The sequence below is a fragment of the Durio zibethinus genome, chromosome 10 (assembly GCF_047325235.1).
Source record: "Durio zibethinus cultivar Kanyao isolate XHJ-2024 chromosome 10, ASM4732523v1, whole genome shotgun sequence".
Lineage (NCBI taxonomy): Eukaryota > Viridiplantae > Streptophyta > Magnoliopsida > Malvales > Malvaceae > Durio > Durio zibethinus.
The window spans coordinates 1,656,242-1,670,969 of record NC_143171.1 but is presented as its reverse complement, the minus strand read 5'-3'; the positions used below and the strand labels follow the sequence as shown (position 1 = coordinate 1,670,969).

The window sequence follows — 14,728 nt, the reverse complement described above, 5'->3', positions numbered from 1 at the left end:
ATTTGTTGAATCAAATTCTTAAACTTCCTATCTGATTTGTTGTATTTCTGTCGTCGTTCAAGCTCCATTGGTAAGCTCTATTTCAACATTGACAATTTTCAATGTTTGACCTTTTTTTTTTACTAATTTATTTCGTTATTACAGTTTTGAGTTTGGTTTTGTTTTTTTGGTGAGAAAAATTCAAGATAGAACCAAAAGTGAAAAAAATAAGATTTTTCTCTGAAAAACTCGAAATTAAACATTGAATTTAGTTACAAACACAAATGAAATTTTATTTCAACAGAATATTTTTTAAATTACTAAAAAATTATTATTTGTTAGCATGAATTTGTTGATTCATTCAATATATGTTTAGGAAAGCATTCTGAAATAGTTTATTATGTTATTGTTTCATCTTATCTTGACATTTATTTTGTTTGTTTTTTTAGATCATGGTGCTTGATGAATCAACTTAATTTTGCTTGAAAAGATTTATTGTGCATGAAAACCATCAACAACAGAAGATGGTAGTGATCAAGGTGAAAAAAATCTTTCGTCAAATAATAGTGTTTCAAATCTTACAAATATCGATTCCATACATTTTAAATTTTTGATTAATATACTAAAATAATTTGAATATTATTGCATGTATTAAACTTTAGATCCCATCCATATTGAAACAAATTAGGTATTTATAATGTTCAATTTATGAATTTAAGTTTATTTTTATTTATTTTAATTTTTTTATTTAATAATAATAATCAATATTAAAAATAAATTTTAAAAATAAATTTTTTAATTTAATTATATTTGTACTTAAAAATGCTTCTAAATGTCAAAATATAACGACACTTTCAACTATAAATGTCACTAAAAGCCTAATCACCTATAGTGTACCCATTTTTTATATTCCAAGAAACCATAAAGTTATGGAGTTTCTTGTGCCACTCTTTTGATCCAAAAAGAACATGAAGGGTTGGAAAAGTTCTTTTAATGTCACTAATTTCATTATTATTTAATTTAATTTTCATACTTGGACTATACAAAAAGAAACGACAAATTTTTTCAAAAGATTAATGGCCGCCTACACTTATGGTATTCATAATTAAGAATCATAACAATATATAAGGCAGTAGATTTATGGTGAATTGTTGTCCTCTAGGTAATGATGGTCTGGCAAAGAGAACTGAGCTTGGTTCCAAATAAATTAAAAGATAAGATATAGTATAGCTTATTTAATCCTGTTAATTTGCAACTTGATTGATTTTAAAAGAAACAAAATTACAGAAACTGCATTCTGTATATATGCTTACAAGCAAGCATAATGTTTGTCTTGTTCATGATTTTGTTTGCTTCTATTTGATTTTGATTCCATGCAACTTAATTGGCTCGGGTTGCTTTTGATGGTGACTTTCTTTGACTTGTTCCTGGTTTTTTCTGCTTCTGGCTGGACTGTGTTTCTTTCTTTGTTTTCTTTTTTTTTTTTTTTTGAAGAGTTTAATGAAGAATAAAATGCTAAGAATTTAACCACATTATCAGTTGCTCTGCAATTCCTGTAATGGCTGAACCAATGGAGTCAAAATGGGCGTTTAATTAGTCTTTTGGCTTTTCCTTTACATCCCAGTCAGCAGCTCTTTTTTTAATTAATTTGCTTGACGACAGATCGATGAACTCATTTATTAGTAATTTATTATAATTAATAATAAAATTGTCTTATTATTAATTAACTTAACAGAATGGAAACTTGATAAACAGGAGAGCCTTATCTGAAAGTCTTTGCAGCGGAAGATAAGGAAGCAGTTTAATGATCTGGGAAGAACATTAAACTTGAACTAAGAAGAGTACATTTGCAACTTGATCTTAGAATAAAATCTATCTCAACATGTTTTGTTGAAGCACCTCTCAGCTTTTTATTTTGGTTTCTTGCTGATGCATAGCTGCTAGAAGTTAATAGTTTTTTATCATAGTCACATTGCGTAGAAAAACCAAGTTCTAGTGCATAAACAGAATCTATGCTTATATATTCAATCTAATAATGATCCCAAAGTTTTTTCTTGTAACAGGATATATTAAAATCTTAATTCTCAAAATGATGTACTTCTAATCTTTTTTTCCGTAAATAAGGATTTTTAAATTATCTAACTCCATGTCATCCTCTAGATGATCAAATTGCCGACATGGCAATTAGTAGCATTTTATAGTTTTTTTTTTTTTTTTTAATTTCTTCTCCTTCTCCTGTTATACTTTTCTTCTCTTCCATGCGAACAGCACTACGAATAATATTAACCGATACTAGTGTGATAATGCTAGGCTCAAATTTACCCAATTTGCAACATCCAATAAAGCTAACTTCATGAAACCTCGCTTTTGTCTTTTTTTTTTCTCCATAAACAACTTATTCATTTCCTTTGGCTTGCCACACTAAACAATTGCAATACTTATCGTTCATGATGGATGAGACCTCTCAGCAAAAGATAAGAAAATTTATAAAACTCCTTTAAAATCTCTTATTTTTAGCAATTAGATAATCATTATATTTCAAGTTTTTCAATCACATCTTTTTTGTGGCATTCTATCAAACAGTGAACCTTCAATATCCATTTCAAATTTTCAGCTCACATATCTTTTGATATGCAACAAAGCCATCATTACTTTTAAGAAAAAAAAATTACCAACAACTTATGAAATATCAATGTATTATGACAGAATTCATGTAAACAATGAAAAAAAGAATTACATCCATTGTAGAGTCACTTCCTTCTCTTTTTTTTTGGATAAACGAAAATTTTTTATTTCAAAAATTCAAAGAAACAGTGCAAACCTCTGGTAGAAGAAATAACAAAAAAAAAAGGAGTACAATCAACAATTATTGACTTGTTCTCCGATTATTACAAAGAGTATTGTTTGAATGCTTAATGAATATATTAGAATAAAATTGAACAAAAATGAACCCATCGCAGCAACTTATTGAAACACATCTTCTGGAGTTTGTTTGTGAGCTTCCTTGAATTCCTCTGCCTAAAAATATAATAAATAGATGTTCGCTATGCAAGTTTGAGTAGAATAGAAGTCTATTCAGCAAGTGTTTCAAGGAAAAAATTCAAATGATAATCCAGAATTTTTTAATGTACGTTGGTAATGAGAGAAGGATCTTAAATTATTTTATATTGTAACAAAAAGATTAAACAATGATGGTTAATAGAAGTGGTGAGGAAAACGAAAAGTAAGAAAACGAAAAATGAAAAAAAAAATAGAGCCAACTTCCACGTAAACAACCATACACATGTAGACTATGACCTGTAGTTGACATGGCTTTTAGTACAATGTCTAAAGAAAAAAGATTAAAAGTGCCTCCCTTTGGTTATAAAGATTTTAATATACACTGATATAGGAAAAAACTCAATGATCCCATATGTCCATATGAACAAGTAGAAAATATTAAAAAAAAAAAAAAAAACTCAGATGAAAAAATAAATATTTCAGAACAACAAAAACAAGTCACTCAAAGGCAGCCTAAACCAAGTGAACTACTTGATTTCTGCAATAATCTCTTCAGCAGCCTTACCCCGTTGGAGTAAAACAACAAATGTGTTCTATCAAGAAAACTATTTATCAGTCTTTTTCATTCTTCGTATATCACACTTAATTCAACATTACTGTTCAAACTTCACTTTGCTACTTCTGTCTTCCCTTCCTTATCGTCAGCTGATATTTCATTTTTTTGCGTCTCAGGCACATTCACTGCTGCCGCTGCCTCAGGTGCTGGTTTGGCTTCAAGTGATTGTGCTGATTCAATCTTTCCAGGAGCAACAGACGCAGACTCTGGGTTGTAGGTCTGCTCAATTGGCTTTGCAGGTTCCTCAGTTTCCTGATTCCTAGTCACATAGGCCTCTTTTAATTTCTCGGTATCTGATGGTGCCTGCTTCTCTGGCTCTGATAGCTCCTGTTTCACTGGCTCCACCGATTTTATTTGCACGGGCTCCAGTGATACTGTTTTCACAGGCTCTACTGGCTCTTGTCTCACTGGCTCCGATGATTGTTGTTTCACTGGCTCTAGTGATTCGTTTTTCGATGGCTCTGATGTTGTGTTGTCACTCTCAGCTGCACCCTTCTTTTCATTCTGCAAAGAATACCAGTTGAACTAATAAAACAACCCACAATTTCTGAAGTCTATCAAACAAATATCATTTAAAGACGCTAAACGATGCAGCATTTTATCTAGGATCCTTTTTTGTGCATGAATGAACCAGTGGACAAGTTGCAGTTAATAAATTTAATCCAACAAATGTACCTCCTTATTATTGCCTTGAAATATTGTTCAACCAATCCACGTTAACTAAGTTTTCCTTGGTCATTCTTCTTGCTAATGCACATTTGACAAAACATTAATCTCATTCTTTGAGAAGAAAACAAACATAAGTATGCACATTGACGAAGTTTTACAGATAAGGATGTCTAGAAAGAGTTTCAGATACATTCCAAAATGATAGTAATCATAAAGCACCTAATGGGTCGGTGACTTCCCTTAAACCATCAGTCTAATGCATTGTATGGTGGCCACCAACAAGTATGCTGCTCAATAATAGTTTTCAATTCACTCATAATAGAATTTATGGAAACATTTATTACAGATCTTCTATCAATTACATTATTTTTTGCACCTGTGCTTTAAGGGGGGAAAATGTACTTTTCAATTTTCATAGTGTCAAGGATCAAAATGCACCCTTGTAATTTGAAATCAATGCGAACAACTGATGCCTGAAATTCATTGATATATCATGAATGAACTACAGAGAACCTTCGTGCAAAATTGATCTTTCTTTTGGACATATAATTCATTTCTTTGTAGAAAAATTAATCAAACCCACATGAGAATGCCGAAAGATCTAAAAGGCAGACAATGCTACTATTCTACCCCCATAAAACACGAAGCGACCACATAATGATACCAAAAAAAAAAAAAAACAAAGAGGAAACAAACATTCTGTAGGTACATTAATCTAAGGCTTGTTTATTTCTGATAAAACCAAGATTTGATGGATTGGAATAAATGTTCAAGATATCTTGCACTGAATCTCCAGTTCAAAGTATCTAATAGCCATCAACTTTAGTGCTCATTATATCCAAACAACACATAAGAGACGGCCACAATTTTACATTAAAAAATTCACCACAATGTATTAAGAGTAGTAAATTATTGATACGGACAGGATATCAGACAAGCAAAAAGACATGGGGTCAGTTTAAATATGGCTAGACTATTAAAAATATCATTTTTTTAATACAGTGCTTCGAATCATGACTGTCAATATTAAATCAACAGGAATTATATGAGGAATTATTTTATCTTCTTTTTGAATCTTTCCTTTACTTTCACTTTCTCACCAACCAAACGGTAGAAAACCAGTCATAATTCAATTGAAGTGCCGTTAAACGAGAAACATATTGAAAAGACAAATAAGACCGTATTCCAATAAATGATTCCATCATCCCCTGCTTTAACCAAATCACATCATTCACTAAATCAAATGGAATGAAGCAGCAAGCAATTAACATATGCTTCGAAATTAATATAATGACCTAATTGGTATCAAAAGACCAACGATCCTGTTGATCAAATTCATCAAATTTAGTAACAATTGCAGTTCCATTGACATCTAAAAACATTTAAGGTAATAGTTAACGTTATAGCTCCCAAAACCAACATTAGAACTTCTACTAACAAAACTAATAATAATTTCAAAACGCCAATAAGATTAAACCCTTTCTTCAATTTATACCATCAAAATGTTTTGGAACGTGTGTGTGTGTGTGTGTGTGTGTGTATATATATATATATATATAGTTATAGTTATAGAATTAGAAAGAGATACCTCTTTGAACAAGTTACTGATGGATCGTTGCTTGTTTGCATGATCATCAACCTTGTCATCATTAACAATATCAACCTGCCTGGCCTCAACAAAATCAGCTTCTACCTTCTTTTTACCTTTTGCAGCAACAACATCAGCAACCTTCTTTGCTTCAGGAACCTCCGGAACAGGCTCTTTCGTCTGCTTAGGAGGCGGTGCAGGAACCGGGACATCCCTTTCGTCACCCTTCAAAACCTTAGGCTTGGTGGCGCAACCTCCCATGTTTCCTCCTTAGCTTTCAAAAACCAGAGAGCCTATTCTAAACGCTCGTTAATTCCTTTGTTTTTCTTCACCTGTTTTGGGTGAGCGAGAGGAAGATTGAAGAAGAGAGAAAGAGAAGATTTAGGAGATTTATAGGGAAAGTTAAGACAGCAAGTTTTTTAAGGTTCTTTGTCTTCCGACAATTGTTCTGCGGTAAAGAAAGAATGCAAAGACACAAAAAATAGACAAACCGGCAACAGAAACAGAAAGAAAATTTTAAATTGTTTCTACAATAACAAGAAAAACAGTTGTCTCAAGCTGTAAAGCTTTCGATGACTCTAATTTGTTGTAGCGTTGATTAAGAGAAAAGATTTTTGTTTTTCTGATGGTGGGGCTTTCTTAATTTTAGTTAGTGGACCACGTGGAAGAAATTGAGGAGCATGAGTTGCCTATAGTTTTTTCTTGGAAAATGACTCTTTATTCGGCCATGGATGCCTTTAATGTGAAAAGAGGAGGGACCATGGCATGCATGGAAATGGGTTGTAAATGACATTGTATTCTGTGTCAAGTCTTTCACATGTTTATTTTGCTTGTATATATTTGGAATTGGACTCCCCTGTTTTTACAAAATATTTAACATCAAGACAAACCAACAATCATGATTGAATTAATGCAGTTTTGAAGTTACATTTTTGTTTATGGAAAGCATAATAAAAACAACAGACAATTAAAGAATTCATTCAGTGACTGATGGATTTTATAAATATAGCCTAAATGAATTCATTTTCTAATATTTCCATTTCAAAGAAAGTTTTTAAGTTTGTGGCTGTGGTAGTTTATTTTGGTTTGTTTGGATGATTTCTATATTTTTTTTTTCAAATTTTAGCTTGTCAGGTAAGAAGAAAGAATAATATATATATAGTACATAATATATATATAGTACATAAAAGGAAGAAAAAATTATATCTTTTGGTAAAAATGATCACCCCAGTTCAAGCCTAAATGTGCTTTAAATTAAATAAAAATATTTTTATTAATTAAATATATTTCAAATCGGTTCCACGCACAAAAAATTTTATCCAAGACCCAACTTCAACTATTAGAAAAAGAGAGCATTCCTACTCGATCAATCAGGGAACATATAATGTCCAATCTTAAAATATACATTCAATTCAAACAACACGAAATGAAAAGAAATTATTAGACATTAATACAAGTTTGATCGTTTTCATGATGACGACTAGGACTGCAAATATGATCCAACTGGATACAATCTAAGAGGCAGAGTTATGCTAAAAGGGTATTAAAACAGTTCCAACGTCAGGGGAAGCGACGTGACGTTACAGGTTTGCAGGGTGGCAGAATATGCTGAAATATTCCTTTATTCAAAGAATAAGAACCATAGATGTAGGGTGCCATAATTACATCGTGTTGGCCACTGTTTCCATTAATTCTTTTTTTTTATGACAACAAAATAAATTTTTTCCCTAATCTCAAATTAATGGAGAGTAGCCAATTTGAAAGGTGTCTTTTCAAGACAAAAGCTGAGCTGTAGATGCCAAGTCACTGAGATACCTATTAAACTGCCACAGCGTGAGGACCTCATTGGACCTCACTCTAGTTGGTAGATTTGCTTTGTTAGCAGCATCCTTTTGATCATTCTGACAGACAGAGAGGATAACAAACTCCTATTATCCAAGACTGCAGCAGCTACGTCCCATCTCCCATGGGCCATGGCCATGGGGGATTTTCATAATTTGGATGAATAGTACTTATTTCGAGTGGCTGGAGAGAAACCTCCCGATCATCGTTTTTACCCATATCTTGCCAGTAATTTTATTATACTAATCCTTCACTATCAGAAAAGATTAATGTAAATAAATGAATGGTATTATATATACTAATTAAGCCAATTGAAAGATATTCCAAAGCAACATTGTTACCCTTATATTTACTTGTGGGTCCTCTCGTCTACACTTCAATTCAAACCATGTTAAATGGAAGTGAAACTGTGAAAGTGAATGAAGCAGACAAGGCTCTACCAGTTTCATTTAGGTTGCTGGAAATTGTACTTTTTTATGCTTTACCTTGCCGATGAAATTGGCTTTGCAGGCAACTTTTTCCTAGCTTAATGTGACATTATTTTACTTTTCTTTTTTGTCTTTGGCTGACAGGCTTTTATTTATTTTTTATCAAAACAAAGTTTAAAACCAAAGAAAGTTATCTTATCTTTAAAATAAAGATAAATTGTCAATCCACCAAAAAATTTATGGATTCTGATTGACAGGCTATTACCATACAATACACTTATCCTTTTAACACTCGATGGTGAAATTAAATGAAAATAAGATTCAGCTTTAAATTTACAATTAACTACGTTTTGTAACTTTAAAGGTAGGATTATTTGACTACTCTGGAGAAATAAATTACTCGTAAATCTGCTTGTGTTTTTTTTTTATTATTGGTTAGAACTTAAAAGGAGAAGGGACTTGTCATTGCAAATTTGATAGTTGTATTATACAGTTATGAATAGTCGGATTGTCCGGACAAATTGACATTCATGCTCATGACTTTAAACTATAATCTAATCGACCCTTTCATGCTTAGTGTTTAGAGAGGTTGGGCTTCCAATATTTTATGTTTTCCTTGGTAGGAAACGCTTTTAGTTTTAGGGCCATGAATTCTATGAAGCAAAGCATTTGGCAGTAGCTTATTTGCTGGTAATAAATATTATTACTACTACTACTCCTGCGGAAAGCATGAAGCATCATGTGAAAAGAAAGGTAGGAAAAGGTGGGAGAAACAAAGAGAGTCAAGGACAGCAGAAAGAAGAGTCAAAAGAGTCAAAGGCTAACATGTGATGCATCAGTTACACTCCTGTCTTCTCAGAGACAGAAACCTAGTTAGCACTTAGCAGTCATGCCATGGACCTTCTCTTTTTGAAGTTTCAAATTCAAATGGAGTAAAAATTAGTAATTCAGTAACTAATCTACTGCTGCAAGAAATCCGATATAATAATAGTAGCTTATACTCTGTATTCTGTTCTTTTCTCTCCTTGTTCACAAACTAACCATCATCAAAAGTTGTAACACTAGATTTTCCCCTTTCCAAAATTCAACACCCCCAAAACTAAAGGAATGGTAGAAGCAAAAATTCACAATAATATCCTAGTAGTATACTCAAAAGTATCCATAAAAAGCATACCCTACCTTCATCATGAAGAATTGAGCTTTTTATCAAAAGCATAAATCAGTTTACAACCAATGAAACGTGATAGTACTATAGTCTTGGTGGTTGGAAATGAAAAGGAAAATTAAAAATGTAAACTACATAAAGGAAAAAAATAACATCCAAAGTAAGAATAATCAACATCATTTTCAATTTTTTTTAATTTAATATGGAGCCCAATCAAGAATCAAATTAAGATATACACAAAAAGCAATCAATTGTTCTTATCAATAACAATCCTGCCTAAAGACAAAGCAGCACAACAGAAGAAGAAACCATGAAGGCATAGATCAAGATCAAGAACCCAAAATGCAATGCCCAGTTCCTCTTGAACTTTGCAAAGTAACTCTCAGGAGGCTCCTGGTAATGAATCTCAAACTCATCCTCTTCTCCAAACCCATCAAGAAACTCACCATTGTTAATCCTCAACTTCATTTCTCTCAGCTTCTCAGTAGCCAACCCTAGTGTCAGTTTGTGGCACCTCCTCTGGTACTTGAACCCATTGATGCACCTCAAGATCTGAGCCACTGAAACATAGAAAATGAGATGGGATAGGGAAAGCAGAGTAATGGGAACCCAGCAGTGGCGGCACTGGAGACGAGTAGACTGACCCTGAGCCAGGAACACAAGGCCTAGGAAGATGAAGAAGAGCTGGAAAAGCTTGTGGAGCTCCTTCTTTTGGAGGTCTATAGCTCTTTTCTTCTCCAGGGTTTTCTCAAAGTGAAGTTGGATTATAGTGTTTAATGCTTGAAGAGCAGTTTCTTTTGGGATTGTTTGGTGGTGGTGGTGCTCAGTTTGATGATGTGTTGGCTCATAGTCTGCCATTGATGTCCAAAGAAGGAGAGAGATCAGAGCTGTGCCTGTGTCGGTGTGGTGAGTGAAGGCTGAGGCCCTGAGCCCGAGGGAAGGAAGTGGTACTACTTTCTTTGGTAGGACTTTTATTTATTATAGTACTTGGTTTAATTCATTGAAAAATGAGTGGCTCGGATCTCAATGTAGTTTAACTTAAAACTATTGTTGGTTGTTGATATCTGATGATCGACAAAAGGCTGATCTTTGGGTCTGAATGAATGGTACCATTGGGGATGGTGTAACTGTGACCTTAGGATCCTTTATACATATATTCTTGTTCATGAATTTTAGTCATTCAATTCTATTACAGCAACTGTGAATTGAGGTGAGGAACCGTTTGCAGTAAAAACTAAAAAGAGTGCAAGAGTAAGGATTTAGGGCTCTGGCAAAGCAATAAAGAGCAATGCAGCATCTATTATTGTAATCATGGTTGAAGAAAAACGAATATATTGACATAACTCAATGGAAATAAATTAAGAGCCATTTGAATGGACAATAAAATTAAAAATAATAATAAACATAATATTAATTATTATAATATTAAAATTAAAATTAATGATAAAAATATATATTTAAATATAAACACAACGATGACAACGAATTGAATTATGATAAAAAATTATTAAAAATTTTAAATTAAAATTTATATATAATAAAAATTTTAAATTATTTAATATTTATAAAATTAATAAATATATAAATAATTATTAAACTATTTTTATGATAAATTATAATTTTGTTAATAAAAATAGTTAAAAAATAATATTTTTACTACATTAATTAACAAAATTATCTTATTTTTTAAATAAAAATTAAAATGAAAAAATAAATTAAACATAAAGATACTTTTATCTCTTCAATATGATTGAAAAAAAAAAGCAGTATAGAATTGAATAACCGGACTCAAAACAATCAGTGAGAAAAAGCAACTCTTGGCACAACCGCTTAAACATCCAAACTGAAGTTCAGTGTGATTTGCACAAATTTTCATGGAAAATGATATCGGGTACGTTTGAATCCAAATCAAACCTTAATTAAGTCGATGACTACTATAATCGAAATGATCCAAAATATTAAAGAGCTCACAATTAATTTAATTATTTTTAACATTATTTGTGAATTTTAAAATTCTATTGTGAATGTATAGAAAAGAAATTCTTAGTATTATTTATTGAAATTTTAAAAATTATTAGATAGATTTGAATTCACTTGAAAGGTATATTTGAAGTACAACTATAGATAACACACATGCATCTTCCTTATTCCACTGTCTCCCCTTGCTTCACATGTTTATTCAAACAAACGATGAACATATGCATTTACGAATGGATGTCATTTACCCATATGCATCCATGTTGTATCAAAAGAAACTTCTCAGAATTGCAATCTGCTCCCCACACAAGTATATTAGACAGACACTACACCATGGACCCTGACCCACTTAACAAAATTTAGGCACTTGAACCTTAGCTCTCAAAAAGAAAGTTTCACCATTTGTCTCAATCAACCAATAATTGCCATTGGAGAACGATCATTAGCTACAACTTAGAAGCATCTCCTTCTTCAGTGTTTCCATTTTCTTCCTGATTCAGATCAGCATTCTCACTTTCACCATCCTCCGTTGTTGATTCTTGATGCGGTCGTTCTCCTTGGACACCCATCATGTGCATCAAAAGTTCCTCAGGTTTTACTTCATAACCAGAATTAACTGAGCCATCAACCCTTTTAGTTTTTCCTTTGTATAGAGCATCTAGCTGGTGAAAGTAAGGGCATGTCTTAGAATCCTCGGGCCTTTTCTTATTGCTTTCCTTTACTCTTTTGAAGTACTTGTTCATATTCTCCCATTTCTCTTTACACCTCTTTGCACTTCGATCATAGCCAAGTTTTTTCATTGCAGTTGATATCTCCTCCCATAAAGGGCCTTTAGGTGCATTGTCTTGGTATTGCAAATCAAGATTAGCCCTCAGTCTTATCAAAGCCTCCACTTCATCTTTAGGCCAACGAGAAGTACTTAGGTGCATATAACTCTCACTACCATTGCTATATTCTTGCCTCTCAGCAACTTTCTCAACTGGGAATGGGGTCTCAGGCAATTGCACTGTGGTTGTTTGATCTAAAAACTTCTGTAGAAATGCCAGCATAGCAGCATCTTTAGTTGCTGCAATCGATCTTTCTTGCATCAATAGCTCACGCTCCCTCTTAATCCTAGCCAATTCTTGCATCTTCCATGCTTCCTCTCTTGCCATCCTATCTTGTTCAGACTTCTCTATCGCCTCTATAAACTTCTTCTGCAAATTCTCTTGCTCCTCCATCACTTCCCTCATCAAACTCTCGAAGAAGTTCATCAATTTCCTCTTTTTCTTTCTCGTCCCATCCAATTCCGGCTCCTTACTTGACGAAGAAGTAGTCGAGGTAGAATTTTCATAGAAATTCAAAGCTGGGTTTCGAGTAGAAATTGGAATAGCATCATGGATAACACCCAAGGAAGGATGATGATCCAATGCTTCTAATTGCTCGAAAAACCGATAATTCTTGTCATTCGATCTTCCAGATCGACCTTCTTTGGTTCTCCTATGGTACTTGTAGATGTTCTCAAATTTCTCCTTACATTTCTTGGCACTTCTGTTATATCCAAGCTCTGCCAATTTCCTGATGAAATAGCTCCATTGTTGCACCTCAAAATTAATTATTTTAACTTGACAAATTAATCTAATAAAAAGGGGTTTAAGTTTAACTAAGATTATTGAATATAAAGAGTGAAATTAAAACAAACACGCGAAAATAGTATTAAAAAAAGCATTTTTTTACTGCATTTATAGCTCTTCTAGTTCTTTCAAAACAGCATAATTAAACAAGAAGGAATTCAATATCCCAACATAGGAAAAAACCAAATGTTTCCAACATTTTCTGTGCAGAACCCAACATTTTCCTTCATTTTCCAGTTAATTTTCTCCAAAAAAAAACGCCAAATATAGTTAAGAAGAAAAAGAAAGAAAGCAAACCTGGAAACTTGTTCCCAGAGAGGAGCCTTGACATCAGACTCTCTAAAAGCAACGTCCATTTCAGACCTTATCTTTAACAAAGCTAAAGTCTCTTGCCTTGGCCAACGGCTCCCTGCAAAATTCCGTTCACTCTGTTCATTTTTCACCTCAACTTCCTCTTCATTCACTAAGATGACGCTGTCGGCAATTGTATTATTTTTAGGAAAATTTGAATTTTCCATAATCTCAAAAAACACTTCAGTAAAATAGTTTACGGCGCAAAGCTCAAAAAAATTGTGAAGTTTTAATTGGTTTTTTCTTGAAGATTTGGAAAAAGTAAATTTTTTAGAATTTAAGGTAAAGTTTTTTTTTTTTTTTTCATAAATCTACCAACATGTAATAGAGGGAGAGGTGAATTAGGGTTTCTTAATAAAAGGATAAGAGGGGAGAGTCGTTGTGATTAAGTGGGGCTCAAACCAAGCTGATTTTTTTACATGTCAATTTTTCATTGGTTTATCTGTCGTTTTGTGTCTTTGACTCTTTTTGGATGGTTTGACCCAACTCATGATTGTGAATTTTGGGTCAAGATAAGTGGGCTTGGAGGTATTCAAGTATGCAACGATAAGCGTTCCTACATATATTGGCAAGCCATTGGTAAAATTGAAAATAAATAAGATGATAGTATACTTTAAAAAATATGTATTCTCCTATAGATTTTCGCCGTGAAATTCAAAACTTTAGCTTTTAAAAGGGATTTCTTTTTAATATTTTAGAATTGATTATGGGGGGTTTTGGATAGAGCTGGAACAGTCCTTGAGAAAGCAGTGTGTGTAGATAGAGACAAGTTGGTATTTTGTCTAGGCAACCAAATTTGATCAATTTGGCAGTTCTCTTTAGGCTTCAGCCCACCTTTTGGCCTGTTGAGTCTTCCATTTCCCTTTAGCTTTTGGTTTTGCTTATGTACAAAATGACCAAAAATACTCTTTTGGTTAATAACTAGGTTAAGAAAAGCATGCATTTTTGGGAAATAAATTTGAAGATGCTTAAAAAGTTAGTTAGGGTACTGACTGTTTCAACTTAAAATCATATCCAATCATTATTTATTTTGAATGCAATTATCATATCTTGTTGATTGAGGAACATAGTATTATAGTAGTAATTTTCTACATTTTTCATGTTATTTCAAATCGAAATCATAACATGTTGATGATTGAATTTAGGGTTTAAAACTAAAAATTGTATGTTTGACCATGTTTCTATTTCCTGCATAAGCAATGTGGGATTCAGACCATGTTTCCCAAGTCGACAAGACTTGTTTTATAAGGCAAGCTTAATCCATTTCTTTTGCTGACCTGTTTCCTGAAACTAGTAAATTAACATTACTAGATTCGATAAAGCCTAAGGTAGAGCCTCCAAAAATGGAGGAGAGTTTGCTCCATTTTTAGATCTCTCTGCTAAAATTTCATTCCTTGCATCTCAGTTCATTGTTTAGATCGAAAGGGAAAGTAAACATGAGTTCAAACAGGTCATTGGCGAGGCTACTCCATTTCTTCAATTGAAAATTTGAGCACTCTA

The 14,728-nt window shown here is 32.8% G+C and overlaps 2 protein-coding genes and 1 pseudogene across 3 annotated transcripts; all 3 read right to left on the bottom strand.

Annotated features, from left to right (window-relative positions):
• Positions 1-3,367: 3,367 nt before the first annotated feature.
• Positions 3,368-13,312, bottom strand: LOC111292487 (uncharacterized). Its single transcript, XM_089766348.1, has 3 exons — positions 13,175-13,312; positions 5,853-6,184; positions 3,368-4,099 (listed from the first exon to the last, which is right to left on the bottom strand). Exons 2-3 carry the CDS (start codon positions 6,111-6,113, stop codon positions 3,647-3,649), a joined length of 714 nt encoding a protein of 237 aa, XP_089622474.1. The 5' UTR covers positions 6,114-6,184; positions 13,175-13,312; the 3' UTR covers positions 3,368-3,646.
• LOC111292832 (uncharacterized) lies at positions 9,449-10,688 on the bottom strand. The gene has a single exon (XM_022885432.2). The coding sequence runs from the start codon at positions 10,143-10,145 to the stop codon at positions 9,564-9,566; it is 582 nt and encodes a 193-aa protein (XP_022741167.1). The 5' UTR covers positions 10,146-10,688; the 3' UTR covers positions 9,449-9,563.
• On the bottom strand, positions 11,317-13,555 carry LOC111292052 (trihelix transcription factor DF1-like; annotated as a pseudogene). The gene is made up of 2 exons (XR_016345505.1): positions 13,175-13,555; positions 11,317-12,821 (listed from the first exon to the last, which is right to left on the bottom strand). The product of XR_016345505.1 is annotated as a trihelix transcription factor DF1-like (transcript).
• Between the last annotated feature and the right edge of the window lie 1,173 nt (positions 13,556-14,728).